The sequence below is a fragment of the Zeugodacus cucurbitae genome, chromosome 2, assembly GCF_028554725.1.
Source record: "Zeugodacus cucurbitae isolate PBARC_wt_2022May chromosome 2, idZeuCucr1.2, whole genome shotgun sequence".
NCBI lineage: Eukaryota > Metazoa > Arthropoda > Insecta > Diptera > Tephritidae > Zeugodacus > Zeugodacus cucurbitae.
Window position 1 is genome coordinate 12,140,572 of NC_071667.1, and position 26,388 is coordinate 12,166,959.

At 36.8% G+C, this 26,388-nt stretch overlaps 3 protein-coding genes across 6 annotated transcripts; 1 reads left to right on the forward strand and 2 right to left on the reverse strand.

The window, feature by feature from the left end:
- Positions 1-459: 459 nt before the first annotated feature.
- LOC105212288 (GTP-binding protein Rheb homolog) lies at positions 460-4,926 on the reverse strand. Its single transcript, XM_011184179.3, has 5 exons — positions 4,688-4,926; positions 4,326-4,397; positions 1,550-1,757; positions 1,338-1,467; positions 460-1,280 (listed from the first exon to the last, which is right to left on the reverse strand). Exons 1-5 carry the CDS (start codon positions 4,734-4,736, stop codon positions 1,191-1,193), a joined length of 549 nt encoding a protein of 182 aa, XP_011182481.1. The 5' UTR covers positions 4,737-4,926; the 3' UTR covers positions 460-1,190.
- A 298-nt stretch (positions 4,927-5,224) lies between these two features.
- Positions 5,225-7,900, forward strand: LOC105212289 (glycerophosphodiester phosphodiesterase 1). 2 transcript variants are annotated; one of them, XM_054227016.1, is made up of 7 exons: positions 5,225-5,350; positions 5,460-5,791; positions 5,869-6,190; positions 6,339-6,511; positions 6,581-6,782; positions 6,874-7,049; positions 7,112-7,900. In XM_054227016.1, the coding sequence occupies exons 3-7, from the start codon at positions 5,873-5,875 to the stop codon at positions 7,263-7,265; spliced, it is 1,023 nt and encodes a 340-aa protein (XP_054082991.1). In that variant the 5' UTR covers positions 5,225-5,350; positions 5,460-5,791; positions 5,869-5,872; the 3' UTR covers positions 7,266-7,900. The 2 variants fall into 2 exon arrangements, with proteins under 2 accessions (XP_054082991.1, XP_011182482.1); XM_011184180.3 differs by lacking the exon at positions 5,225-5,350 and having other exon boundaries at positions 5,358-5,791.
- A 1,148-nt stretch (positions 7,901-9,048) lies between these two features.
- LOC105212286 (mucin-16) lies at positions 9,049-26,348 on the reverse strand. 3 transcript variants are annotated; one of them, XM_054226946.1, is made up of 11 exons: positions 25,677-26,348; positions 25,235-25,495; positions 25,142-25,179; positions 21,610-24,598; positions 20,034-21,474; positions 19,909-19,971; positions 19,724-19,849; positions 19,591-19,656; positions 19,437-19,517; positions 19,270-19,374; positions 9,049-19,018 (listed from the first exon to the last, which is right to left on the reverse strand). In XM_054226946.1, the coding sequence occupies exons 1-11, from the start codon at positions 25,926-25,928 to the stop codon at positions 9,633-9,635; spliced, it is 14,808 nt and encodes a 4,935-aa protein (XP_054082921.1). In that variant the 5' UTR covers positions 25,929-26,348; the 3' UTR covers positions 9,049-9,632. The 3 variants fall into 3 exon arrangements, with proteins under 3 accessions (XP_054082921.1, XP_054082915.1, XP_011182477.1); XM_054226940.1 differs by having other exon boundaries at positions 19,270-19,371; positions 20,034-24,598; XM_011184175.3 differs by having other exon boundaries at positions 20,034-24,598.
- Between the last annotated feature and the right edge of the window lie 40 nt (positions 26,349-26,388).

The window sequence follows — 26,388 nt, forward strand, 5'->3', positions numbered from 1 at the left end:
TGTTAGTTGAAAAAACGAGATAAATATAAGACATTACACGTCATTTTTATATGTTAGAATGAATACAATATATTTGTAATTATTTTTTACTTCACACAAAAGGACGGTTAGAAGATAGTACGAATAAAAATTTATATGAGTCATGTATCAGGGTTGCCAAGCAGTTAGCAATTAGTACATAAAATTTCATAGCAACTGACTCTAAACTCAATATTTACGAATTCACTAAAATATATTCTATAAGAAAAAAAAAAACGATTTTAAATTTGATTAAATTTATTTCATATTTCATTGAATAAATCAAACCTCTTGATAATAGAGCACAGATACAAAATTTTAATTTGTTATATTATATTCCCTTTTCGAACATTTTAAATACAGAAATTAATCCATAAAAATAAGAATTGTTGAATAAGTTGTGTCCACACATCTTTAACACATCAATAAAATTCAATTAAATATAGTAATAAATTTTATTGCATATATTTTGTATGTCCTTTCATGATTCCTTTATTTCTATGCTTAATTCTTTTATTCCTTATTGCATTCACATTACCCTAAAAAATCTTTTGGGTAAATTTTATTTGTTGCCATCAAACATACACATTGAATAAATTATATAAGAGACTAAGATTTGAAAAAAAATGTATGTATTCATTTTAGAATAAAACAAAGTGAAGTTAGTCTCCTAATTAAAGCAATGCTAAATTTTATGTGCATGTATTCAATTAAGTTGACATTTTTAAGGAATAAGGTTTATTTTTTAATGTGATAACTTTCATTACATTAAGCTTTCAATCTACAACGCCTATAGATGCAGTGAAATTCACGCATTTACCTATTTACTTATGAATGATGTTTTGTTTCTATAGTGCCGAACATCAGATTTGGCATCTATTCTGGGGGACATAAGAAAAGTTCACACAAACATTCTCACCTACACATTCATATAGATCACACATACACGCGCTTCCGACCACGACTACGACCACGCCTACAATGCACCGCAGCTTTCCATGCGCCCTCTTCCGTAGTACTTTTGCACTGATCAACTGTGATATGCTCTTATTTATTGTTTTAGGTGTAACAGTTAATGGTTCTGCTATGTTGTGGATGAATGCTGCAGTGGGAATTGGAATTGGGCGTTGTTGTTGTTGTTGTGACCAGTTATTTATGTCTGAATTGGGCTCTCACGAAATAAAGCAATTGCTCTTTTCTTGTGGATTGCCATTTTCACTTTCAATAGATATGAGAAGTCGATGAAATATATCAGCAACAGACTGAAGTAAGAAATTATATACAAGCAAATTTTAAAATATAATTTCCATGCCATGTACCTCATTTTGCTTAGCTGATGTTTCCAAAAATATAGCCCGCCATGATTCAGCTAATTTACGCCCCTCTTCTGTAGACACCATACGCTCTTGATGTAAATCGGTTTTATTTCCAACTAATACAACAGGTACACTGGAAAATATGTATGAATGTGAAAGTAATTGACGTAATTTTATTTAAAAGATTAAAAAATCTATTTTAGTTTTTTACTTACTATTTCTTCCCCATTACATCTAATAATTTTTCGTAAATGATTTTGATTACTTCAAACGACTTTTGACTTGTTATTGAATAGACAAGCACATATCCATGGAAATCCATGCTATATTGCACAGGGAATATGCTGTACTCATCCTGACCAGCTGTATCAACTACTTTCACATCGTAGTCCTGCGAATTGACTCGAGCTATTTTTGTAAAGGCTAAAGTGAGAGAAAACAATTATATAAATTATATGGTAAATTAATTGTGTGAGAATATCTATTATTATAACTAAGCTGTTTATATAAGATTAGGAGCAATTAAATTTATAACACATTTAACAATGATTATTTCTTCTAAACCCGATATTTTGTAATTTCTGTGATGGTTGTATTTCTTCACGCTTCATAATTTAATCCATTTGTGGTTTTATGTTATTGCTATTGCAAAAATCAATTAGATTGAGGACAAATGAGATGATTTTTTTGTTCCGATTTGGAGAAAAACAGAGAAATACATTTAATTCGCATGATTGATTTTTAAGTTAAAATTTTGGGAACTCTACATACACAAACATATGCACTATTAAGGTATCGAATATCACAAAGTAAGTAGAGAGAGTATGAATTGTTAAATAATCAAATTCAACTGCGTAATTTGTTTAAAAATGTTTAACAAACTGGTATATACAGCGGATTACTTGTAGAGCAACTTCCCTATTTGTCACATACAGTGGTGGCCATATCATATGCAACTTAAACACGATTTTAGAAAAAGTATGTATATCTTACCATTAAACTTGGGAGACTGTTGATTGGTAATGAAATTATTTTAATTTGGTATTATTACTATTATTTAGCGCTTATAAACCAAAAGATTTGCATTCTTAAAAAAAAATACGAATACCATTTTGATTTCACCTCTTAAATTACGTGGACAAAACATATACAACTTTTTGGAAGCAAAAGTAAAAAATAAGTTTTACTAATATTTTTTTACAAATCCATTGTTTTTTTTATCACTTCACGACATCTTCTTGGCATTTAGGCAATTAAGTTCTCAAAGATTTTCATCAGAATCGATTTTCAGGCTCTTTGAAGTCTACCTAAAAGTTATCGGTATTTTCAATGTTAGTCCTATCTATGCGCCTTTTAATCAGCTTTTACAAATTCTCGAAAGGTTTTAGATCTAGGGCTATTCCAAAACATTGATAATATTTGCTTAAATACAAGATTTGGCATATTTAAACGTGTCCTTTGGGTCGTTTTCCGGTTCGAAGACCCAACTTCATGGCATTTCCCACTCAGAATAGGCCAAAATTACACTTTGTAAAATGCATTTGTAGTCGTACTGATTCATAATTCAATAATTTCTATATAATAGTCTAACTCCGTTAGCAGAAAAGTAGCCCGACACCAATACATGACCCTAAAAGCTTCACTATGAGGTTATCGTCCCGTATAAAAACCGATGGATTTATTAAAGATAAAAGCCAAGTGTTTAAAATTCGTTAAAGAGCATCTAAATTGGCTAATCAGTAAATGGAAAACGATTCTATTCCGCGATGAGTAAAAATTCAACTTAATAGGCAGTGATGGCATGTTTTATGTGCGATGTCCTTTCCATAAGAGATATGATCCCGACAATTAAGCATGGTGGAGGCCATGTAATGGTGTGGGACTGCTTTTCTGCTAACGGAGTTGGGCTATTATATACAATTTATGAAATTATGGGTCAGTCCGAGTACAAATGGATTTAAAAAAGTTTAATTTTACCTTATTAAGAATAGGAAATGCCATTGTTTTGGGTGTTCGACCGGAAAACGACCCAAAGGACACGTTCAAATATGCCAAATCTTGTGTTTAAGCAAATATTATCAATGTTTTGGAATAGCCCTAGATCTGAAACCTTTTGACAACTTGTAAAAGCTGATTAAAAGGCGCATAGATAGGACTAACATTAAAAATACCGATAACTTTTAGGTAGACTTCAAAGAGCCTGAAAATCGATTCTGATGAAAATCTTTGAGAACTTAATTGTCTAAATGCCAAGAAGATGTCGTGAAGTGATAAAAAAAACAATGGATTTGTAAAAAAATATTAGTAAAACTTATTTTTTACTATTGCTTCCAAAAAGTTGCATATGTTTTGTCCACGTAATTTAAGAGGTGAAATCAAAATGGTATTCGTATTTTTTTTTTAAGAATGCAAGTCTTTTGGTTTATAAGCGCTAAATAATAGTAAAAATACCAAATTAAAATAATTTCGTTACCAATCAACAGTCTCCCAAGTTTAATGGTAAGATATATTTACATACTTTTTCTAAAATCGTGTTTTAGTTGCATATGATATGGCCACCACTGTATGTATGTACATATGTACATACTTATACACGTATGTATTTCTATAAGCTTTTGTAACATTTAGAAGCGAGCGTGTGACATACAAACAAAACTTTTGTTAATAAACTGATGATAATGATAAAGAACAAATTTACAAAATCAATAACATTAAATTAATTTTCAATTGTACTTTATATACTTAAAAAGTAAAACAATCTATTTTGAGCGTAATTCTTTCCTTTAGGCGAGGTCAGCAGTCAAAGCGATAACATTTAAAATTAATCAATTTACCTCACACCGATGTAAATCATTAAATAATTTGCGTAACCTACTTGTAAAACGAGCATGTGCGTATCTTAGCTTTAAAATTATATTTATATAGATATTCCTTCAACTCTAACCTTTTAATTATGATTCATAATACTCCAACATGTGTATATGTACTTACTGTTTTCAATTGTTGGATCGTAGGAGTCCACAAATTGACCCTCAACAAATTGTATGCATAGCGAAGATTTGCCTAGGCAGTTACAGGCAACAACAAAATGTATCATACATCATTAGTCCCAACGAAGAAATGTAAAAAATACAAATTTAAGAAAAACCAAAAATACAATATATTCATGTTTAATCTGCGTAACATATGAGTATTCATAAATATATACGCATCATTTAGTGCGTATTTTTTACAGATTTCAGAAGATAATATAAAAACATACAAAATAAATATATATACATATATAGATATGATTTTTGTTATATTATCTCCGATATCTGTAATTAAGGAAATGAGTGACCCTAATGCCTTACCCACAGAGCTGTACCCCATCATGGCAATATTGCGTTCCTTGAGTGGCATTTTATGCTTGTTCAATAATTTTCTTTCAAACAGATACAAACACACTGTTTTTAACTCTTTACTTGATAATAATGTTATTTTTACACAAATTACGTTCTTATAAAATAAATCTTCACGATAACTTCTCCAAAAAAATTACTACTACAATTGTGGACAATTTCCTTATGTATTATGATTTATCACCATTTATTTTGGAGGTTTTCTTATATTTCTAATTCAGCTCTCCCCTTTTCAGCTGTTCTTAATAAATCTTCCATATAGTGGCCCTTATCGCACGGATTTACCTTTACCACAACTGCACAGCTGAGTAGCTTTTATTTCGTACTCACCATCGTTTATTGCCTTTGTGTTCATACTGTACTTTATAATAGGTTTTAGGGTTTCTGTTAAAAAAATGAAAATTTAATAAATGATATAGTTTTGTAAATTATATACCAAACATAATTAAGTAACTCAATTGTTTTATTTTTGAATTGATTTCGAATATAAAAACATCCCATCTCTAACGAACTTGACAAAAAGCAGAGTTAGTAAATATTTGAATAAACAAAAATTAAAGTCGAGGGGGAGCGGACTAAGTTTGCATTTTCCACATTATCAATAAATTTGCTTTGGTACTGTCATTCGTTCTTATTAGACCCTTTCGATTTATCTATATTTAAGATATTTAGTTCTTATTAGTAAATTTGCCTAACGTACAACAACAAACTTGTATTATTAAAGAATAGGGTCATTTATGCCGACCGACCAGGGTGTGTATTGTATTGCAACCGGATAAGAGTGGAATGTCCTGGCAACTAAAACTAACAGTAACTTTTTAACATTGACCGGGCGTTTAACGATTTGCAAATTTTCTTTAACTTCGAGGGTGGGAATAACAATTTAAGTACAACTTGACAGAAAGAAAAAGTGAAGAATAAGTAAGGAGGAATTTGAAAGGAGGTGACTAAAATTGACATCACAAACGATCGACCAGTGTGAGTAGGAGTGGCGAATAAAATTTGCGTCATATTTTAAGATAATTTTTGGCAACTGAAGAGTTTTTGCTGGACCAGGTAAGATAGTGAAAATAATACAAGTAATTACTCAAAGTGATTTGACCTCCAACATATGTATATATGTATGTACGTAGCTGAATGAGAATCCTGAACGTATTGTGGGCGCTGCTGAAAATGCTCTACCAACTCCTATGGTGTTCGGCACGATTACTCTCCGTACTCTTTAATGTTTTTTGGTTTGCATGCAATCTTGCCTCAGCGTGTATACCCTGGATGACGTTAGTGCTGATGGTCGCTTGTGTGGCTTCCAAATTTGCGAAATTACGTAGTCCGGACGAAAAGCGTTTGCTTAGACTACTTGGTGGTTGTGCACCGGAGGAGCTAACTTACTGGCCAATAGCTAATCGTGGTGCAGGTTATGACGCGCCCGAAAACTCCAGAGCAGCAATCAAAAAGGTACGTACATAAATAAAAAATGTGCTCAACACTCCATCATTCACCTTGTGAATAAAAAATCAATATACCGGCATATATCCTCTGATACTTCATGCATGCGAGTGGGTATGCATTGAATTACTAATGTACATATTTGTGTGTATTTCAGTGTGTTGCACGTGGATATCGCAATATACTGCTGGAGGCCGGTTTGACAGCGTGTGGTGAAATAGTGATAGTAAATCGTACAACACTAGAACGAGCTGGTTTATTGGGAGGCATTGCACGATACACATTAGATGAATTACGAAAATTGAATATAACAGAACTACATCCTTTAGGGTAAGCATGCAAATTACTAATGGTACATACTGTTTTATATGAATTTATGTTTGCACCATTTCTGTGCAGTTCACAATTCGAAGCTGAACAAATACTTACTCTTAAAGAATTAATGCAAATTTTGGAGGAAGAACAGCGCATAACTGTATTTCTAAATATTTTGGACAACAGTGTACGCATGTTAGAACAATTAAGAGCTACAATAAAAGTCAACGCACAATTCACATCACGCACAATACTCATTAGTCGTTCACCATATGCAATTTACCAGGTAAAGTTATAGAAAGAAGCAAACATTATAATATTTTTTCATAATTATATAATTTACCCTGTGATTGAATTGCAAATTAAACGCATTTTAGTTACGTAAATCACATCCGGAATTAATTTGTGGACTCTGGACGGAGAAATCACTTTCATTGGCACTTTTAAAGGCGTCAACGCTCATCACATCGATTTATGGTGCATTTTTCCGCAACATCATTGCGCCTGTAATCGGAATTAGTGTGGTTTTTGTCAGCAAAGAGGAATTCAATCTGTACGTAAATACAATAAATTTCACTTGGTATTATTTACATGCAAATATTTATTTATTTACAGTCACATTGCTGATTTATGGCGCAACGTAGGTGTTCGCCCACTAGTATATAATGTAAATTCGCCCAACGAGAAACGCTACTTTCAGAAAACGATGAAAACCCAATATCTCACCGATTCTTTACGTTCTGAACCTCATCTCCTAATGAAAGCTTAATTAAAATGATTAGCTTTCCATGTGTATAAGAGTTATTCTACATACAATTTTTATTATTTTTTATGTATTCCTGCTTGCAAAGTAGTGTACACACCGTCCCTATAATTTTATATTGTACCGATATAAACACATACAAGAGAATGTATTTTTATATTTTTTGCTGCCGTCACAAATTTTAAACGATACTCACTTAGACAGAGCATTTAGGTATGCGCTTAGCTTTAATACGAAAGCATTTTTAATTTGGTGTTGATTTTTTTTATACTGCAAATTCGCAAATTTTCACTCGATGCTATCAATTCTACATAAAGCCATCATATAAGAAGCTGTAAAGTATTGCGTACAAACTAATTTTTTAATAGAACGAACAAAACAATTAAATTAATAACTAAAGAAATATTTTAAGTGCGAATAATTAGTATAATAAACATGAAACGAAATAATTGTAGATATGTTCTAAAATCTAAGAAGTGCACGACTTCTTTGGTTTATATTTGCTGTATTTGTATATGATTTTTTTTTTAACTTATTAAATATTTATTTTGTCTTTGTTATAATGTTTTAATTTGAAAAAAATGTGTGCTTATATTTTTGGTTTTTTGATAATACTTAATTCGTACCAAAGCGGTGATCAATCTCATCCTTGGAGAAATACAATTTTGATACATAGATTATTTACAAATAACAATAACTAATTTTGATCTTCAAAGAATTTACAACAACTGTTTATGAGTTTTTTTAGTATTATAGATACTTTTTTAATTGTTAATTGTATTATGATTTTTTATTATATTTGTTATATAATTGAAATAAGTTAATTTATTTTAGTATACAATGACTACATATTTTATCTACGATTTTCGAAAAAAATCTTTGAGTGCACAAAACCAACAGAACCTTCATTAAGTTTATGCCACAATTAAATAATTTACATACATACTTTTCATATGTATATGTCTGTCTAGTTATACCAAAAATTCGTATGTAAGTTCAAACGTATGATAGTATGTAATTAATTATTTGTATGTATGTCCGTATATGTAAAAGAAGCTATTAAGTAATAAAGAAAAGAAACAAATTTTTATTTACAAAAAAAAATGAAACGTTTTAAATTGAAAAACAACTTGACCCACGTGTAACGATTGTTGAACCCGGTGTATGGTATTGAGGTCCTTTAAATATGTCTAATGTGTTGTTGTCGGTACACCGTCAAGATCATTATAGAGCTTGCATGTTTGCCATAATGCATAACGGAGTGAAGGGTGATTCTCCTTGGACCTAATCATTGAATCCGCATTCGAATCCGATACGATAAAGATTTTCGAACGAAAATTTTTATGCAATGATTGATTCCGTCGATAAACTGGACTAAACATCCTAAAACAAACTAATTGTTTACATAAAAACATCCAAATAAATTTCCGTAACTCACTCACCAACGGATAGATTTCGATCAAAATTTTCGATTTTGCGGATTCAATGATTTCGTAATTAGCGACATCAATTAGCCGCGGAATGTATTTTTTTCGAGTCGGTGAGTTCAATGTGATCGTAAATTTTATTTTCGATACGGATTCAATGATTTCGACGTAAAATTTTTGCTAGTATCGAACCATTTTTCGATTCAATGATTAGGTCCCTTGCTTAAACCGTTGTGTAAATGCGCGAAATGGTGTGTGAGAAAAATTTGGATATGTGATGAGTTATCAAAATTTCATACCAATAAATAAATTTTCGAAACTTATAAGTAAAAAAAATACATTATTGAAATAAAAAGTATGTCTTATAAAATTGGTATACGATTATATTTATTCATTTTTCTTTTTTGTTTTTTTTTTTTAGACATACAACACAATATATTTTGTTGGTTTTAATCATAGTTTGTATTTATGGTAGAGTAAGTGTATATATGTATATCTACTATGCTAAATGCCGACGGCAAAACAAATATATATTTCATTATAATTATTAATTTTGTCTTTTTTAGTTCTTGTTATTTTCATTTGGAATACAAAGAGTTTGAAACGAAATCTGAATAAAACATAAAGTACAATAGAATAGCAATATAAAAGATAGATATTAATAGAATGAAAATGTTTAAAAGAAAATGATGAAATCGAAGTATCAGTGCATAATTGATTTGTAATAAAAAGCTCGAGCATGTATACATTTGTGGTGCAATTTGCTGTTGAGCTTTCGAATTATGGAGTATGCACGACCAAAGCGAATATATTAATTAAGAAAATTAAACATTATATCGGTAGTCAATTATAATGAAAAAGGAAAAAATCTGTAAATGCTTAAAACAAATGTTAATACGTGCGACTAATTCTAGATATTTGTTATTTATTGTTCTGCCACGCCCATTCACTTCCGGCGTGAGCGTGTGGCCCGTTTTGCCGGCGCAGTAGGCGCTGATGTGGGCTCTTCTGCTTCTTCGGCTGCTGCATCCACCGACATCGTGCCACTGGCCATGCTTGACGGTGTGGCGGCGTCAAAACGTACCACTTTGCGGCTTCGACTACTGGCGGCGCTCTCGGCTCGTGTATCCAAATGTGAGATGGCATCATCTTCTTCTACACTAGCGGCAGCGGCACGACGTCTCCCACGCTTGGGTGCCGGAGACTCCGCTGTTCTAGCCGTGGCAGCTGCCGCTTTTCGCGTAGCTGCAGTACGTTTCTTTCCGGCCAATTTTGCATCAGCAAGCGATTTGGCCACTTCAATGTCTGCTGCCTCCGTTGTAAGCGCTTCTTCATCGTCTTCATGTTCATCATCAGCATCTGCGATTATTGGAAGTTGTGGTGGCTGCTGCAAAGCATCAATTCTGCTTGCTTCACCTTCAGCCAACGTTGAGTGTTGCGTTGTGTGCTCATCTATGTCGTCCTCGTGGTCTTGTTGTTTTTTGCGACCACGGCCGCCTCGAATGCTACGTGCACCCGTCGCAACTTTTCTCGTTTTCTTATTTGTTTCTTCAACATCTGTTGCTGTTGTTACTACTACCTCGGTTCGCACTTCTTTCACTTCGGCATCGCTCGGCTGTACTACTTCGTTGGCGACAATATCTGCACCACGTCGTGTACGCCCCCCACGCGCCTTTGTATGTGATCCAATCGGATCGTCGGTTATTAATGCCGCCGCAGCTGCTGCTTTAGCGGCGCGTCCCGCACGACCACTGTGTGTCGCTTCTGTCGGCTCGGCGGACATTTCATTTTCGACAGTTGCGGTTACTGCTGCGGCTATTGGATGTTTGCCACGACCACGTGTCGGTCGTTTTGCAACATTTGCTTTTGTTGTTTGCTCTTTTTCTTCTACATGACTACTACTGTGTGTGGTTTCCAACTCGGAATGCGTATGCTCTACTTCGGAACGTGATTCCTCCGAAGTTTCTGCAACATTCAACGTCTTTGCGGTGCGCGTTCGACTGCGAGCAGGCGTGTGTACCGTTTCAGACATTACCATGTCAACAGTAGAAGCCTTTCGTGTGCGACGTGCAGGTGTACCTACGGTCTGTGATGTGGGTGTATCACCGACTGCCGCAGAACCTATCAGCAAACGTTTCTTCGGCGTTTCGGCTTTGGCGCGTTCCTCTTCAAGGTACTGCTGTACGCGTGCGGTGGGTTTGCGTTGACGCCCACGACTTGTGGTGATTACTGTAGATAGTATAGGTGTGCTCGTTGTTTTAGCTGTAATTTCTGCTATTTCTGCCGGCACCATATCTTTTGTAGGCGTTTTAGCTGTTGTGGGACTTCTCTGCTTCGATGAAGACGCAGTTGTTGCGGCGATAGAACTTGTACTAGCTTTTGGTAAAGAAGCTTTCTCGATGCGGCGCTTGAGGTCGACCTGCGCCTCAGCATCTGAACTCTCGTCGTAGTTGCGATCTTGAGCAGCAGCTGCGCGCCGTGGACGCTGTGGCGTCGTTGAGGAGGATGAAGTATTGGCTCCATGATTGATGTCTGTATCCATGCCAGTTCCTTCGTGTATACTACTATCTAACGAAGAATCGCGACGCTTACGACTAAGTGGACGTTTCTTCGGTGGTTCATCACCAACAACTATATCATTTAGGCTTTGATGTGAATCCTTGCGCTTACGTCTGCCACGTTGTTTCGTTGGCACTACGGAGGCAGTCTCAGTTGGTGCAGATGCGGACGCTTCGTCATTAAGTGTCTGTTGTTCATCCGCGTGTTGCGACTCACGACGCTTGCGTGAAAGTTTCGGTGCAATCTTCATCGAAGGCCCAACATCATCTTCCATTTCAATTTTTTCAACACCGTCGCCTTCTTTTTCTGTATCACCGTGCGATGTCTGAATTTCTTTTAAAGAAATACGGCGTCTACGCACAGATTTTTGTTGTTTTTTCTCCTCAACAATAGTCGGATCATCATGATCGGTAGCAGTTTCAATTTGCAGCTTTGTATCCGCAACCTTAGTTTCCTCTTCTTTTCGAGTTGCTTGTGATTTATTTTGATGGCTCCTACCACGCAATGCACCTCGTTTATGAGCTGAAGATACCTCATTAATTGCGACTGTGGCAGCAGCGGCAGCTCCCCGACGTCCCCGCCGGCCACCTACAGATTCTGCAATTGTATTTGTCGTCTCTACAACGGCTTTTTCGGTAACTTCCAGAGTGTTTTGTGTTTCCTTCTCCTGGATTCCTTCATCTTTGCAAACTTTAGTTTCTTCTGTTTTGTCATGGTGCTCATCATCTGTTTCGCCTTTCTTACGCCGATTTACACGTGCGGTACTAACTACAGCGATATTCTTTAATGGTTCATCCAGTTCAACATCTGCCTTCTGATCATGCGGCTCGGTCTTTATATCGTTTGTTTCATCAGTCTTGTGTATCCGCTTATTTCGCGTACGTTTCGAGGTATCTGCAGCTGCACTATGATCTTCTTCTGTTTTCGTCTCTGTTTTGACAACATCAGGGTCTCTTTTAGCGACGTCTTCAGCAACACTTGACACCTCATTTTCTAAGACTTCCGCTCCGGTTGGAAGCTCCGGCACAATGGTGGTATCATCTTCTTTGCTTTGAGAGGTTTCTGCATTTTTATGCGATATGCTATTCTCAGTATCTTCCGTTGATTCGTTAATAGTGGATTTATCCGAGGTTGCATTACATCCGCGTCTTCGACGTTTTGTGGTATGAGATTCTGCATTTTCAATCGTGACTGAAGTTTGACTTGATTCAGAAACAGTCTGCTTGCGTCTACTACGTTTTGTAGCAGTGGGCTCATTTGACAATTCATCAACATCACTGTGATGTGAATCTGTAACAACACCACCACCGATTTTATCTCCCGCTTTCGCCATACGTCGTCGCCTGTTTGGGCCCTTTATCAATGTGGAATTTTCCGAATCCACATTTTGCTCTTTGCTCGTAGTAGAACTTACGGCTTCCTCTAGTTGATCGTCATCTGCCTTTATGACGTCATTATTAGTTTTTCCACTGTGGTCTTCTATACTTGCTCCACTCTCTTCCGAAGTATTATGGATTTCGATTACATCTTCTTCGACAGTTGTTATTTCACTCTCATCAATTTGTACCACTTGTATTTCTTTTATCGGCTTATTCTCGACTGCTTTGTCTTGACTCTGACGTCGACGCTTAACTGTTGGCGTTTCGGAGGTCGTGACCTCAGTTGCAATATTCTCAAGTGGAGTGTCAGCTCGTCGACGTCCACCGCGCCGTCTGGTGGTTGTCGGTAGATGATCTTCATCATGCACAGAACTATGACTGGATTGAGAGGCTTTTCGTATGCGTCGTGCTCGTCTTGGTTCATGCACTACCTCAGCTTTACTATTAGTTTCAGTAGCATCAGTTGCTTTGTGAAGTGTAGTGCCTGATGCAATATCCAAAACTTCCGATTGCTCAACGCAATTATCATCTATTATCGATTTCTCGCTTTGGTCTGGCAATTCAAGATCTACAGTTTTATCAGTCTTGACATCATGGGCCGTTTCTGCGCTCTCCGATAAACATATCTCATAGTTTACTTTTTTGTAAAATTCCTTTTCTGTTTTGTGACGTGTTGAGGTTGCAACGGCTGCATCGGCAGTAGTCTGCACTGCATCAGAGGAAGATTCTTCAAAGTTGCTTGTTACAGTAATGCCTTTTTTCTCATCTGAAAGTTCTAGTTCTTCAAGCGGTGTTGTCTTTTCAGTTGTTATCGTGGTTTCTTCTTTCTTCTGTTGTTTTGAACGAGATGGTTTGCGACCTCTGCGTTTAGCAGGTATTTGTGTTTTAACGGACACTTCTACCGTTTCCAAATTTTCGCTAAGATCTGAATCATCTTTAACAGAAATTTGAGAAACAACTTCTGCGCTTTCAACAACTTTTGAACTTTGGTCCACTTCAGACTTTGTACTTGCTGGTGATTCTACTGCATCTGTCTCTTTATCATTTCTTTCTTCCACTGCACCTACATATGGTTGAGCGTCAGATATCACTTTTTCCTCAATTGATGGTTTACTTTCGAGGGTTGACTCACAAGTAGGTTCTTCTTCCTCCTTCTGCTTTGCTGGTTGTTGTTTTCCACTGAATGTTGGTATTTCAATTTCCTGTTCTTCTTTATTTGTTTCGGTCTGCACTTCCTCTTCAATTGATTTAACAGATTCCTCTACTACGGTACTTTTATGAGAAACTTCTTTAGGTACTTTAACTTCGTCGGCAGTTTCCACAGTTTGCTTATTGGCATTGAGTGGTATAATTTCATCCTCATCATTTTCTTTGTCCGTTTGTTTTGAATACAGAGGTTGTGCTCCAGTATCTTCAATTATTTCTGACTTTCTTTGATTTACGGGAGTTTGTTGTACTATCACCTCGGGGATTTCAGCGGCAATTTCTTCTTTCACTTCGTCTCCGAGTCCAGCAGACCCAACGCCGGGGTCTTTTTTTGGTGATTGCTCACTTTCGTTATCTGCTTCATGCACTTCCTCAATTGCTTCGTATTCATTTGTTTCTTTGTTGGCAATTTCTGGTTCAACCGCTGTTGGTGAAATTGTTTCTTCCGCAACTTCCGGCACTACACATTCCTCAATGTCAGTGTCGACGGTTTCCGCTTCATTTGCCGTAGAAGTATTAGACGAGATGTTATCTGACTCATTTTCAGCTTTCTTATCTTCAGTTAATTTGTGTGTTTCGCTCAACTCTGTTTCTAGCTTAGCAAATTGAGTTGACTCTTTTGTACTTATTACCGTTGGTTTTTCCGTAATATCTTCTGTATTACTATGGACTTCAGCTTCTTTGTTTTTACTTTGGGATATAGCTTTATTTTCCATGAACAAGCTTTCATTTTCTCCAATAGTATTGCATGTATTTTCACCAACATCTGTAATGTCAGCTTGAACCGGTTGATTGTTTCGTTCTTGTACTACTGTCACTTCGGACATTTCATCGACATTTTCCAATTCTGATTCAATGGATACGGCTAAAGTGAACGCTTCATTATCCGTACTTGTATTTGTGTCAGGTCGCAATGTTTCATCAGTGGTGGCTTTAAATTCTTTAACAGCTGTCGTTTTTACTGGATCTTCGATCATTTCGATGTGACACGGAACTTCCTTACTCAATGATATTTCCGGGTCTGCCTTGATGGATGTGCTTTCAATAGAGGATTCGTTTGTGTTATTTTCAACGGTTTCCTTGCTATCTTCCGCTGTTTCTGTTGGTTTTAAAGTTTGAGTAGCATTATCAGCCTCTGGAGATACTGGTTTAGGCTCAGTTACGTCATGCAACTTTTGTTCATCTTGCGTAGCCATTTCGGCAGTGTTTGTTTCCACTATACTTTCGACATCTTCTCCAGTTAAATCCGATATAACGCCTTGTGTTGTGTTAATTGTCGGTGTTTCATTTGACAACTCTTCAGTTAAATCGAATATATTACTCTCGTTGAACTCATCCCGATCAGCTTCTAATGCTACTTCAGTTGATTCTTCTTGGGACTCAGTTGCTTCAAGACCAATATTATTGGTCTCTTGGTGGTTTCCTTCTTTTTCAGCTTTGTTTTCATTTTCAATGTTTGGTAAGGCTTCGGCTTCAATTTCCTCAGCTTTTGTGCTACAAGGAGTGTCTTCCGAATTCTGCTCTGCAGTTCTGATTTCTGCGATAGAAATAGTTGATTGCACTTCTGCTTTATCGTTTGCATCATTTGATATTTCGGATTTCTTTTCTTCGGATGTCTTAGTTGTATTTTCCGTAAGGGTAGTTGTTGTTGTATCATCTGTATTTACATCTGTATTTACGGTCATTTTTTCATGTTCTTCTTTTGTTGACTCTATAGAGGTTATTTCTTCTACATCGGTACTTTCAAACTCTTCTTCTAATTTATTTCCAGCATCTCCTGATTTCGGTTCTGACACTGAACTTTCTGTAGTTTTCTCAGTATCTTTAGGTTTTGTTTCCTCTTCACCGATTAATGCCTCACGGGTAAGATTGCTACTTGTAGTTTCAAAGTCTATAATTTCAGCTTGGCTTACATTATCTTCCTTTATGGTTGCAACAGTTATAATGTCTTCAACGGCTGGACTTTCACAAACACCATCTTTATTCGCTTCTACATTTTCCGAAGTCATTACATAATTTTGCGATTCCTCTGCTGAGAGTTCAACTACATTTGCAATTGTTTGAGCATCATCATCATCCGCTGATGGAATTTCAGTCTCTAAATCTTGTACTGAATCTTTTTCTGGTTCATCCGAAACTTTCTTAGTTTCTTTTAATGACTTATCCAATATATTTTCTTCAATTTCACTCGCATTTTCTTCTCTATCTATTTGAGTTTTAATAGCAATTTGATCTTCATCCTCTACCTCCTCTGCGCTATTCGTGTCATTTGCGAATTCCTTTGGCCCAGATGCCGAGATTTTAATGTCAGCCGTATTATTTTCAGTTTCAGCTACTTCCGTGGTCTCATCATTAAATGAAATATCTCGTTCCAATGGACTTTCACCGATACATGTTGGTTGTTTCTCCGCGGATGAATTATCAGCCTCCAACTCTTGTACTGAATCTTTTTCTGGTTCATCAGAAACTTTCTCAGTTTCTTTTAAAGGCTTATCAAATATATTTTCTTTACTCGCAGTTTCTTCTTTTTCCAATTGGGGTTTAACATCAAATTTATCGCCAGCCGTATTTTCTTCAGTTTCAGCTACTTCCGTGGTCTCAGCATTAAATGAATCATCTCTTTCTAGTGGACTTTCATCGATACATGGTGGTTGATTGACCGCTGACGAATTTTCAGTCTCCAATTCTTGTACTGAATCTTTTCCTGGTTCATCAGAAACTTTCTCAGTTTCTTTTAAAGACTTATCCAATATATTCCCTTCAATTTCACTTGTATTTTCTTCACTATCCATTTGGGTTTTAACATCAACTTTATTTTCATCTTCTACTTCGTCTACGTTATTTGTGTCATTTGGCTCAGACGCCGAGATTTTAATGTCAGCCTCATTGTCTTCAGTTTCAGCTACTTTCGCGACCTCAGTATTAAATGAATCATCTCTTTCTAGTGGACTTTCATCGATGCATGGTGGTTGTTGTTTCAATTGCTCCAATTTTAATTTTTCTTCCCCAAAATCAATTGTTGTATTGGGTAAATGAAGTTCAGCCCCTAAGGTTAGACGACGGCCTTTGGTTATTTTCTGCGAATGGCACTTATTCACTTGATCTGGAGTCGTTCCACGCTTTTCGCGGCTGGTGATTGATTTATTTGCAAGGAAATTGCTAAATTCTGATTCACTATCTTTTGATGCAGTGGTTACTGCTGTAGGGTTTTCTTCATCTGGAATTACACTTGTAACATCAGTTTCTTTCCCTGATGTCTCGACAGACTCTTCTTCGATTTTCGGTAAATTGTCTTTTGCAGTTGTAGCATCTGCTGACTTTTCCTTAGTCAACCGAGATTTTTCCAATTGGACATTAATAGAGACCTCAGTAATCAGTTCCTCAGCACCCATACTTTGTCGGCGCTCTCTTGTGGCTTGCACTACACTTCGATTCGGTGTGGAGGCACGCATATGTTGGCCTGCAATATTTTTATGAGCCTGGAAGTTACTGAATTCCTCATGAATATCACTTGGTTTTGTTGTTACGTCTGAAGAGGATTCTTCATCTAACGCTATGACTTCTATTGGTTTCGCACTTCCAATTGGAGATTTAACCTCAGCTTTCTTTGCGTCCGATTTTTCAATGGTTTTCACATCTTCTTCTAGTTCTGAATCACTGCTGTCGACAAACATTATTGGGAACTCTTCCCTACTCTTGTTAATGGTCTTTTCTGTTTCTACTTCATCATTTCCATTTTCTTCCAATTGTTCAGACTCCGTATCGCTCACAACTAATGGTTCCGAGAACACTGATTCGTTTGTCTGGTCAAGCAAATTGATGCCACTGATTTCGGTATTGATGGGCGTAACTGGTCGTAATGTCTCGTTTTCGTCGACGACAATTGTTAGCACAGATTTAGGTGATTTTTTTGCACTTGGCTGCAATGGATCAACCATTGAGGACACCGCACTCATATCCGCCAGTAATTCCTCCGTAGTGTCTTTATTCCCACTGGCGTCACTTATTTCATAAATCGATGTCGCAATAGGATCACGTGTTGCCTTCGATGCGTCCAATATTGAAGTGGATGCAGTAAATTCTTGTTCTTCAACAACAGATTCGGCTTCTTGTTCCAAATTGTCGACCCATTCCTGTATGTCGGTTTTAGGTAAATCAGAAATCACATCTGTTGCTGAGAAGGGTGAGATAGCAACGATTGATTGTTGCTTACGAGAATAGACCTTTTGAGGCGGCGTATCATCTAGTATTGTACGCATACCGACCATTTCATCAAATGCTTCTTCAGCGGAGAGATTTCGATTGCTAGTTGTTGCCTTCTGTGGCTTATCATAATTAGCCGCCGGTGTTTCAGGTACGCTCACTTCGAATTCATTTGTTGTGTCAGTCGATCTTCTATCTTTATTAATTTCGCTAGCTTTTTTCTCGCTTTGTTCAATTTTGACACTTGTTAAACGTGCGCTCACGGGCGTTTTGTAGATATCTTCAAGAGGACGCTGACAGCTGCTATGCAGATCATATTCCGTTGTTGCAGCCATCATTATTTCAGCTGAAGAATCTGAACTGGGTTCCAAAATGGCACTCGCCGGATCAGCAGGAATCATAATATTTTTAGCTCGTGGTGTTTTAAAGAATTGATCTAACTCTTCGTTTTTGTCATCATATTCGACATTTAATTTAGTACGTTTAGGGGTTTGCATAAGTTCCCCTACTCCAGCTAATTGCGGTGTGCTGCAAGCTTTTGGTGTGCGTAACATTTCGCGCATACCGCTATAATATGGCGTGCTGGTGTGTTTGGGCGTTTTCAATAACTCTCGCATACCGATAAAGTCGGAAAGAGCCTTGCTTGATGTGGAGGGCTCACCGTCGTCTTTTGTAGCTTCAACCTTCTCACAGTGTTGTCTCACAACTTTAGGTGTCTTCATCAAATCGGCTAACCCTGTTAATCGTTCCACATCATCGACATCATCCGTTGTTCTTGAGGCAACTATTGTTTTGGGTGTGCGTACCAGTTCCCGTACACCAATCAACTTTGGTGTGTCACGGCAATCTTTCGGTGTTTTCAATAGCTCCCGCATGCCGACCATTACAGGTGTTTTCGGTGATTCTGCTATGTTGGTATCGGCAATTCTGACAGATTTACGTACTGGTTTAGGTGTTTTCGGTTGGGTATCTGGCAAGGCTGTTTCTGAAATATAATATACGACAAAATTAATTCTATTTCAATATATATGAAAAAATATGTAGGTTGCAAATATTTAATCATATTTAGTCCTATAGTCTGTTTTTGATAGATAGTTGACCAAAACAACACTAACAAAATATTGTTTTTTGCACAGTTTAAAACAAGTTAAACGCTTATAATTTTACTTATGTACATATGCATTAACAAAAATTTACGTACCTAATACTAAATTTTATGTTATGCATATTACCAACCTGCACTCTGTTCCATGACCTCTTTGCCATATTCATAATCTGATTCATCAAGTATTTCGGCAGTTTTATCTGTGGTTATGCCTTTAGTTTCTGTGAAGTGGTCTTCTGTAATTCACATTAAAATTTTATAGCATATGTTGTATGGTGTAAACCAAGTAAAACTATACCTTTATGTACTTCACTAACGTTGCATGAATTATCTGCTACAACTTCTTCTACTTGTGCTTTTTGTATTTGTTGAGATTGAGCTGAAATATTTAGTTATTTAAGAAACACGAATTTTCAAAATGATTAGTTAGAGATTTGATTATAAAATATTACATTCAGTGGCATCTGCAGCTTTATCGACATCTTCGCCCAGCTTCTCAGTAGCACAAATTGGTTCGACTATATAAAAAAAATTAGACATATAATTTTAAACACGCACATAAACATTTTTATGCGTTGAACTTACGCTCATTTGTTGACTTATCTCTCTTCTCACACTCATTATTTGCTTTAACTTCCACCAATTCTTCTTGTTTCTGTGTATTAACTTCTTCACAAATGCTCTCCTCAATAACTTCAGGAATGTTAAGCACTACAAATGTTATTATTATATTATATATATATCTATCAAAATAAATTTATTAACACTACCAATAGTTTGAGTTTTTACATCATCCTTTTGCTTCTGAATTTCCACAAAGTCTTGTTGGCCGACTAGAAATGTAAAAAAAGTGTTTAAAAAATGTATATGCTAAATAAAGAAATATAAATCTTACCAGTCGACTCTTGCACACACTCTTTAGGCTCCTCTTCAATAATTGCGCCCATGTCTTCAGCGACTGGGACGTCAGCTATTGTGCCTGGGCGTTTGGCACGTAAACCCACACGTTTAATTGGCGTTGAAGCCTTTTCACCTACACCTTCGTTATCTAATGCCAAAGATGAGCGCCTGCGCGTAATACGTTGTGGCGTGTAGTTAACTTCGGCAGATGCTGATGCACGTCTTCGAGTGGTGCGACGCGGCGTATCGTCTGTTTCGGTAACGGATTTCGGAGTAGGTATTAGCTCGGGATTTGCCGAAGATCTTCGCCTTGTACTGCGTCTTGGTGTGAACTTGCTGTCTTCTGCGGTCTTTTGTGGAGTCTGGGTTTTTATTTTGCCAAAATGCTGTGTTTTCAGCAGTTTCTGCACGCCTTTCAACTCTTCGCCGTCGTTTTCTACAATAGCAGCTGCAGCACTAGTTGATGCCTTTGGTGTGCCGGTTAGGTCACGCAAACCAACAAAACGAGAAGCCACTACTTCTTTTTGCTTTGTGGTGCGTAACATGTCTCGTATGCCAAGTTTGGGTTCGGAAGACGAAATTTTATTTGTTTCGTCGACAGTGCTTGTAGATATTTGTTTGCCTTCTTCGATAAGTATTTTATTTTCTTTCTCACTATCACTATTTCGCTCACTGTTTGTAGCTATTTGATTTTCTCCGTTGGGCTTTGTTTTTTCCTCTGTAACAGAAACCGATTCAGATACAACAGCGATAGGTTCGCTGCTATTTGATAAAGACTTAGTTTCTTCGATAGTCTTTTCCGCATCTTTAATTGTTTTAAATTCCATTTTTGATTCCGCTGTTATCGATTTACAACAAGATCCAGTCTCAGATTCTTGATATTCAGTTGTAATGGGTTTTGGTTGGCCCTCTGTTTCTTTTTTCTTATCAACAGTTTTTTGGATGTCATTATCAACAACACTTGGTTCTGTTTGTGTTATGACAACTGCTTGAGTTTGTTCAGCTTCTTCTGTGGTTTGAGAATCCTTTGAAACTTCTGCAATATTTATGGAAGGGACTACTTCAACTTTCGATTTATCAATTGAATCTTCACCAGCGTTTTTAATTGTTGTGGGAGTAATATCTTTCAACTCGTCGGTGGTTGACTCTACCTCAGCTATAGATTCTGTTTCAGCTTCGTTTGCTATAGACAACTCCGTCTTGACGGGACTGTCATTTTCGCTCACTTTCGCTTCTAAATCTTCACCAGCGTTTTCAGTTGTTGTGGGAGCAATATCTTTCAACTCGTCGGTGGTTGACTCTACCTCAGCTATAGATTCTGTTTCAGCTTCGTTTGCTACAGACAACTCCGTCTTAACGGGAGTGTCATTTTCGCTCACTTCCGCTTCCAAATCTTCACCAGCGTTTTCAATTCTTGTGGGAGCAATATCTTTCACCTCTTCGGTGGTTGACGCAATCTCTGCTTCGTCTGCTACAAACAAGTCCGTCTTGACGGGAGTGTTATTTTCGCTCACTTTCGCTTCTAAATCTTCATCAGCGTTTTTAATTTTTGTGGGAGCAATATCTTTCACCTCGTCGGTGGTTGACTCTGCCTCAGCTACAGATTCTGCCTCCGCTTCGTGAGCTACAAACAACTCCGTCTTGAGTGGAGTGTCATTTTCGCACACTTTCGCTTCTAAATCAACCGCAATTTTCTGATTTTTTGGGTTTGAACTTTCTGTATTTTCGTCGAGTGTTTCTCGTTCATCGGACACTATTGACTTTTCCACTGAACTGCTTTCAATAGTAGACACTTCAAACTCACTGGGCGTAGCTATAGATGTAATAGATAATACTTCTGTTTGTATTGAGCTTGCATCGAGATCAGTTGATGTTATCTCAGACGCTGTTGCTATCATATTGGAGTCAATGGAGCTCGCATCTTCTTGTGATTCTGATCTATCGGTTGAAGTAGGTACTACGGATTGTGAAGTAGATATTGTCAACTCACCCTTAGCAATTGTTTCCAAATCTTTGACATTAATATTGGCATCAGTCTCAGTATTATTCTTAGTTGTAATATTTTCCGTTTTGACACTTGAGGTGCGTTCGATTGCTGCTTCGAATTCATTGGTTATTTCAATTTTTGAAGTATGTACATCTTTACTCAACTGCTGCTGCAATTCATCGGACTTATTTAATACATACTCGATCTCTTCCAACAACTCCGCTGTGCCTTGTGATTCACCAGACACCTTGAGCATATCTTCGGAATCAATTGTGTCACTAGAAGAGGGTGGTGTAAGAACGTGAGCTTCTGTTTTGGAATTGTCTTGCTGTTCTACCGAAATATTGCCACTTATCTCACCAGCATCCAATGTTTCAATAACTTGTTCTTCAATCAATTTTGAATCCTGTTGCTGTTCTGATATAGAAGCAATTACTTTAGGACTTTCATCAACGGTATCATTTTGTTGTTCGACCTTAACAGGGTTTACTAAAATTTCAGGGTTCTTAATTTTCTGTTCTATTTTTAAGTCCGTTTCTACAACTTCAGCGAAACTCTCAGATATGTGTTCAGTACTTATTATTTTGTCTTTGTTATTTAAATCTTCTGATATACACTCTTTTTGTGATTCACTACTGCTTTCTGCAATATCTACCGTTACGTCGAGTGCAACTTTGCATTCACTCGCCGTTACTGATTTTTCAGGGGAACACGTTTTATTCAAATCCTGCTTTTGTGATGTAGAAGTGCCTAGAACACAGGGTGTTGAAGGCATTGAGGTTTTAATTTCCACCTCTTCCAACGAATCATCCACTGTGAAAGTACGACTCAAATCGCCTACTTCATTTTGTTCCTCCAAGGATTCTTCATTCTTAACTTCTTCTTTTCCAGTCGTTTTTTCTACCGTCTTAACATCATCTTTTTTCTGTAGGGAAGCGGCAGTCGTATTTGGATTTGATGTGCTATTTTTTGAACTTACCGCTGCGACTACCAAACTGCGGGCGCGCGAAGTCACTTGCCTATTGTTTGTACTATTGGGTATAAATGATTTACGAGCTTTTGCTGCCAATTTTGTAGCGATGGATGTTGGTGAATGTTTGCGCGGTGATATAACCGAACGACGCGTCTTCGAAATATGCGATGTGAGTGTTGTGCCGCCCAATGATTTACGTACTCCACGCAGTGGAGAGGTACGCTTTCCTGTATTCAATCGAGACGTGGATGCTGTAATTTTTTTATTTTGTGTAAGGCGTGTGACTGACGTAGACGAGGGGGTAGTTACATGTTCCCTGTTGTGAGTGGTAGCTATTGAACTGCGCCGTGTTAAAGAACTGACACTTCGTCGCTGTGCCGCAGCAACACTTCCAGGAGAGCCAATAGATATTCGACTTTTTGGTGTTGATGAAGTTGTTTCCGAAGTTTCTGTTGCATTCATCTTTCTATTAAGAGCTGGTGTTGATGATAGCTGTCGAGTTGGTGTTGCTTTACCGAGTGCAGTTCGCAATGAGGAGTTTATTTGCTTTTTAGCACTTGTTACTATGGCACGTTTTAATAGGGATTGTGGTGTAGGCAATGGTGTAGAAGTGAAAGGTTTCTGCCCGGTTGATCGCTGTGGTGTCTTTGTGATAAAGCCTATCCGAACTGGCGAAGATGTGCTAGGTGCTGGCGAGTCATCAGGTATTTCAATAACACCAGCTGATGAATCACTAGTTTCATCTACACTTATAACAGACTCAGCACTTTGAGGGGTGGACTCAGATTTATTGAGTAACGTTCCCAGCTTTGGAGTCCTCCGCGCAGAATCGTCTTTTAACTTATCAGAGGAGATTGGAGTTGTTGATAATTTTACGTGGCTAGGTAGTGTTTTATTTCCCTTATGTGCCAACCGATTGCGCGCGATGTCGGGTCCCAATTTACTAGGCGTAGTTAAATCGATTAAATGCATAGAAGAATTTCTTGCAAGTATCCCTGCACTTTTCTTCGATGTTGCCGGTGTGGCGAAGTCAATAAAATTAAGACTTTCACCATCGTTATAATCAGAAAGCATACTTTTCGGAGTGCTGTAAACGCTCTTAGGTGTAGTAAAACCGAGAGTTGCAGGTTTAACCACTGCTGTAAACGATTTTTCGATACGTACACCGGCTTCGCGGGGTGAAAAAGAAGTAATCACCACATCAGATTGCTGACAAAATGATAGGAGTCGTAGTTTCTTTTCGGTACTTCTGTTTTCTTTATTTTGGGTACAATTAATTAAATTCATTTTCGGTGTATCCTCTAATTTTATCAAGGGGGTACTGGCAATAGTTGGCTCGTTGTTTTGTGGCTCTGGTGTAATGCTACGGCGTTCGACATTCGAAGTTTTTAATGTTGTTTTGTCAACAACCATGTCTTGTGATGCGATACTAGTTGGCAAGATCTCTTTATCTTCCTCGGACATTCCTTCGTTTTTATTGGATTCCTTTTGTGCAACTATTTCGCTTATTGCGGCTTCTTCAGCAATCTCCGATTCATTTATACTTGGCAATTCGGAAGATGTATTGCCTTCCTCATCAGAGTTGATGCAGTACGCAAAGCTTTAAAAATTATATATTTTCAAAATTCAGATATTTCTTTTGAAAGATTTTATATGAAAATAAAATATTGATATTTAAAAGCACGATAAATTGTGCATACCCAATTGGAAAGTAGGTAATGAGCTACTATTAAAAGATTATTTGAATCCGCAAATGAAATTACCCCTTTGTAAACTTGTATTTTAATATAATTGTACGATGATAAATACTTCAAGTGCAGGGATCGTAATGTAATAAATATATTTGTATGTTTATACATAATTATGTATATTAAAATGTATATCATCATTGTAAATGATAGCAAATATTAATTCATATTTTTATATTAAGTATTGAAGATACAATCTTTAATTCGGACATATGATTTTGATTAAAATCTACATTTGCATTGAGAGATGCTGGTTATTTTTACCAAACATTTTGAAAAGCATTTTAGTAGCATTGTTTACTAAATTTAATTAAAATTTAACTAACATTATTATTTTGGACAGATGTAAATGAAATATGAAACATATATTTTTACCGTTACAAATGAATACTCACTTATGTACTGTGAACCTTTTATCCACCTTGCGATGATGCTGCAAGTGCATAATCGTTAATCAGATTTTAATAATAACTTATTGAAAAACTCACTTTAAGATCGGGGCAAGAATTTGGGGCTTGTTCCGGTACGGCTACCAATTTCTGAGGTGTACAAACATCTTCGTTACTTCTAACGCCATCGTCTTGTGAGTTCTTGCTGATTGCAGTTACCTCCAATGGCTTTGGGAACTTCCACAAAAATATTCTATCCAAGATCTTAATGCGACTACCGTCCAAAAGAGGCCGCTTTAATGTTATAATTTGTTCATTTACACTTACTGGATATGCTTCGGAGTTATTGTGAATTGTTACCTATTTTGCAAATAAATCCAAACATAACATTTAATGAAAAAAAACTAATAACATAAATATAGAACAGTATACCCAATTGAAAATAACGCCAATTTCACAATACAATAGGATATATATATACACACACACAACATACGCTGACGTAGTCATAGCGTTAGTTAAAATTATAATCACATCTTACCCTGCCGAAAGCATCGCATTGTATCTCGCAGTGAACACCGATTGCACGAGGATCTTCCAGTACATAATCACAGTTCATATAGTATCCAATAGTGAATTTGCGTCCTTTCGCTTCAATTACTATATTCTCTGATGTTGAAGCATCACCGATGCCGCCGGCTTCAACCCCTGTAGTTGTTGTCGGCGTCGTTTCTGTCGCGTCTGCAGCTGCTGCATCGGACAGACAAATAAATTTTGCTCCATCCAACGCCATGATCAGCAGTTTTTATATATTTTTTAGTTACACTATATTTTCCACATTTAATATATTTTCGATATGTCCCATTAGAAGTTCAGCAAAAACGAAAAAAACAGTGAACACGAAAAACGACACAACCTAGCCGAACCGACTGCGGCAGCGAAAAATAGAAAGCAATTTTTCTTCACTTATTTGTACCAATGAACTTGTGCACCTAATTCCAAACTTGTTATAATACTGCAAAATTGAAATTGGAATGTTTTTTTCACAAAATTTAATATATTTTTTAGCTTTTTCTAATATTAATTCATTTAATTTCACAAATCACAGATTCTCTATCGGAATTTTTCTAACGCTGTGTTTTACAAGAAAAGGGACGCGCTCGCTCACTGTTCGTTTCCTTTTGCTATTGCTATCTGCCTTTGTTACTCTATCTCTTCTTCTTGTTATTAGCTTTAACATGACGTTCATTTGA

Bases quoted from the DNA above. Each gene is read 5' to 3' on its own strand.
- LOC105212288 (XM_011184179.3), bottom strand. From the start codon at position 4,736: ATGCCACTCAAGGAACGCAATATTGCCATGATGGGGTACAGCTCTGTG. The intron at 4,398-4,687 runs GTAAGGCATTAG...GTAACTGCCTAG, and splicing joins GATGGGGTACAGCTCTGTGG to GCAAATCTTCGCTATGCATA. The intron at 1,468-1,549 runs GTAAGTAAAAAA...CATATTTTCCAG, and splicing joins GATGTAATGGGGAAGAAATA to TGTACCTGTTGTATTAGTTG.
- LOC105212286 (XM_011184175.3), bottom strand. From the start codon at position 25,928: ATGGCGTTGGATGGAGCAAAATTTATTTGTCTGTCCGATGCAGCAGCT. The intron at 24,599-25,141 runs GTGAGTATTCAT...TAATTTTTAAAG, and splicing joins AAAAGGTTCACAGTACATAA to CTTTGCGTACTGCATCAACT. The intron at 19,019-19,269 runs GTTGGTAATATG...ATTATATTTCAG, and splicing joins GGTCATGGAACAGAGTGCAG to AAACAGCCTTGCCAGATACC.
- LOC105212289 (XM_054227016.1), top strand. From the start codon at position 5,873: ATGAGAATCCTGAACGTATTGTGGGCGCTGCTGAAAATGCTCTACCAA. The intron at 6,783-6,873 runs GTAAAGTTATAG...AACGCATTTTAG, and splicing joins CACCATATGCAATTTACCAG to TTACGTAAATCACATCCGGA. The intron at 7,050-7,111 runs GTACGTAAATAC...ATTTATTTACAG, and splicing joins AGCAAAGAGGAATTCAATCT to TCACATTGCTGATTTATGGC.